This window comes from Notolepis coatsorum (assembly GCF_963971535.1).
Source record: "Notolepis coatsorum genome assembly, chromosome: 8".
Classification (NCBI taxonomy): Eukaryota; Metazoa; Chordata; class Actinopteri; order Aulopiformes; family Paralepididae; genus Notolepis; species Notolepis coatsorum.
Genome location: NC_140172.1, coordinates 1,206,798 through 1,210,288, shown reverse-complemented (window position 1 = coordinate 1,210,288; position 3,491 = coordinate 1,206,798). Strand labels below are relative to the sequence as shown.

The window sequence follows — 3,491 nt, the reverse complement described above, 5'->3', positions numbered from 1 at the left end:
AACGACAGAACCTACAGACCATCCCCGGTCTGATCAATCCACAGAACATACAGACGAGCCCCTCCCTAGTCAGACGACAGAACATGCAGACCATCCCCGGTCTTATCAATCCACAGAACATACAGACCAGCCCCTTCCTAGTCAGACGACAGAACATGCAGACCATCCCCGGTCTGATCAATCCACAGAACATACAGACGAGCCCCTCCCTAGTCAAACGACAGAACCTACAGACCATCCCCGGTCTGATCAATCCACAGAACCTTCAGACCAGTCCCTCCCTAGTCAAACGACAGAACCTACAAACCAGCCCCGGTCTGATCAATCCACAGAACCTACAAACCATCCCCGCCCAGGCCAAACCACCGGGTCTGAACCAGTCATCGTCTGGAGTTCTCAAGCTGTGCCTTGGTTTCCCTCAGCCAACCGTGGACATAAAAAGCTTCGCCTCTCGCCTGCAAGAGGCTCTGGTCCAGCTGGAGAGCTGCGTCGTGACCGAGGGCTCCCTGAGTGGCACCGTGCGCGTCTGTAACGTCGGCGGTGCGGAGAAGAAGTCTGTGCACCTCAGGCTGACGCTGGACTCCTGGAGGAGCCGCTGCGACGTGCCCTGCACCCTCCTCCCGCAGCAGCACTATGGCGGGGCCTCCGACACCGACGTGTTCGCCTTCGACGTGGCCCTGCCACCGAGCCTGGACCCGAGGGAACGCCTGGAGTTCTGCGTGTTGTTCAGGCCCGGGCCCGGCGCCGCCCTCCTCTGCGACGATAACAGAGGACACAATTACAGGGTCCTCCTGGTGGTGGAACCTGGCGTGTCCAACATGAACCAGGGTTCCATCACTCGCCGGAGCATTGCACAGGACCTGCAGAAACTATCCTCGTGGCCCCGGAACCCATTGTTATTGTCACCGACGTCATCATCACAGACGTCATCATCACCGACGTCATCGTCACCGACATCATCATCACTGACTTCATCGTCACCGACGTCATCATCATCACCGACGTCATCATCACCGCCGTTATCATCACCGACATCATCGTCACCGACATCATCATCACCGAAGTCATCAGCACCGTCATCATCACCGACGTCATCATCACCGCCGTTATCATCACCGACATCATCGTCACCGACATCATCATCACCGAAGTCATCAGCACCGTCATCATCACCGACGTCATCATCACCGCCGTTATCATCACCGACATCATCGTCACCGACGTCATCATCACCGTCGTCATTAGCGTCATCCTTGCAGTCCCTGGGTGTGAGGAACTGTGAGCTGTAGACAGATAAACTGGACAAACAGAGCTTGCTAATGGCCAGAGAGCTCCACCCCCCCTTTCCACTAAACTGACCACGCACCACTACTCAACAATAGAGCCCCATGGTTATCCTGTTCACACAGATCCCTTGGAGAGAGATGTTCTACTGCCTTTAACTCATCAACGTTCACATCTCCTAACCCTGCAGTCTCTAGATAACGTTCCTCATTTTGAAGAACTGAACACACACAGGTTCCTCTGAGAATGTTCAAGAGGATTTGATCTTGTCTGCGTACAGTATGTAATGGCCGCACGCAACGTCACTATGTAAGGAAATATTAACTGTTGGAGTGGATGGTTCTCACCACGATGTTTTTACCTGAAACCTTTAACGGCTCGGTCCGTAACCCTTGGATACTTCTTTCTAAGAGAAGCTACGACAGAAACCTACTTCCCTGTTGCATTATACTGTATATTTAGATTTTGTAAATAATAATATTAATGATAATAATTGGGGGTGGAGAGCAGATGCGTGTCTGAGGATCGCAACCTCCGGGAGGGGGTGGAGGAGGTCAGGTAATGATGCAGCCGTTAGGACTCTGAGCTCTGCTCTGCACTGCTACTGCGGTAATCATGCCCCCATTTAACCTGGCAGTGCTGTCAACGAGGTGTTAACGACGCTGGGCCCTTGCAGTAGAGGTGCGGTTTTTTTAAGAGCTGGATCTGGTAGGTATTGGGGGGCATGGAGAGATTTGTAGGTAAGGATGAGGATCTTATATGAGATACGGGACTTGCCTGGGAGCCAGTGGAGGTGGATGAGGGTGATGTGCTGCCAGGGCTTGTACATACTGGAGCCTGTCCAGGGTGTTGCTAGGTAACCAGACAGGACTCCGTGACAGTAGTAGATGAAGTGATGGATGATGGTTTCTACCATGTCTGTGAGTGATAGCCGGAGTCTGGAGATGTCTTTGAGGCGAATGAATGCAGGATAAAGACAAATGATGTACAGTATATTTTGCCTAATTCACACCACAATATGTGAGATTTATTTGACTTTATTCTATTATTTTATTCTATTATAATGTTTTTATTTTTATTTTTGTATTTTGTATTTTTTTGTATACTGCTGTATATATATCGCAAACTAACGCAATGTTCTGTGATTGTTGACAAATGCTTTTTATAATAATAACAATAATAATAAACAACTTTTATTTTCACATGCATTATTTTTTTTCACATTTTTTAATACTATTACCCTTTGTTTCTTCCTGCCTGTGCCTCCCCTCCCCCCAGCCCCCAGGCTGCTATGACACCTGAATGTCCCCAAGGGGATCAATAAAGGACGACTTGAATCCACTTGACTTGGTTTTATGAAACATGAATGTCTGACACCAGAACCTACAGTAAACAACGCTGATTGATCACCTTCAGAATCCCATTACCATGTGAATTAGTTTGACACACTGTGATTTAGCTTGACGTTTATTGAGAGTCAATTAGTTAGAATATGTCCCCCATCGATGTCATCAGAGGACACTGAATCCTTGGGTTCATTATAGTTCAATAGAATTATGGACATGACAAAATTGCAATCCCTATATCTATCATTATTCCTGGGTTCGAATCCCGCTTGGGGACCAGGTGGCGGGGTTGCCAGGTATCCAGGTGGGGTATCTCCCGGGCCTTTCTGTGTGGAGTTTGCATGTTCTCCCCCCGTGCTCGCAAGGGTTTCCCCTCCAGAAAAAGAGATAAACCGAAAGGAAAAAACATGCAGAACAGATCGCTAACGCTGTCGCATCCCTGACGAAGACGGACAGGAGCACTTGGATTGGTCCCCGTCTGCTCCCGGCTGCCCTTGGGGGGGGGGGAAGGACGACGGGATGGGTCAAGCGCAGAGAGGAATTTCATTATGCAACCCAAAAAATAAATGCATGTGTCACCCATCTCACATGTGTGATGTTCGCTGCATGACACTGTAGCAATGTGTGCTACAAATAAAGACTTCTAAAGACTTCTTCAGACAGGAGCTCCAACACATTGACTTTGCATTGGTTTGTGGCTAACTATCTGGAGCTAGTGTGAGGAACAGCATTTTACATTCAGTCATTTAGCTCAGGGGGTCCTAAAGTGGGGGTCGCACCAGAATGCAGGAAATGAAGTCTTTGTAACAAAAAATGTCCTGGTGGGGGACCCCCAGACCCCCTGCTTAAAAAGTGGCCTGA

At 49.1% G+C, this 3,491-nt stretch overlaps 1 protein-coding gene across 1 annotated transcript in view; it reads left to right on the top strand.

Moving 5' to 3' along the window:
* The window catches only part of LOC311233031 (uncharacterized protein), an 8,549-nt gene extending 5,930 nt beyond the window's left edge, over positions 1-2,619 (top strand). The window contains exon 3 of the mRNA XM_084319886.1: positions 1-2,619. This exon is cut by the window's left edge and continues 923 nt beyond it. Coding sequence (XP_084176012.1) covers positions 1-1,289 — 1,289 coding nt within the window. The 3' untranslated portion in view covers positions 1,290-2,619.
* The last annotated feature ends 872 nt before the right edge of the window (positions 2,620-3,491 follow it).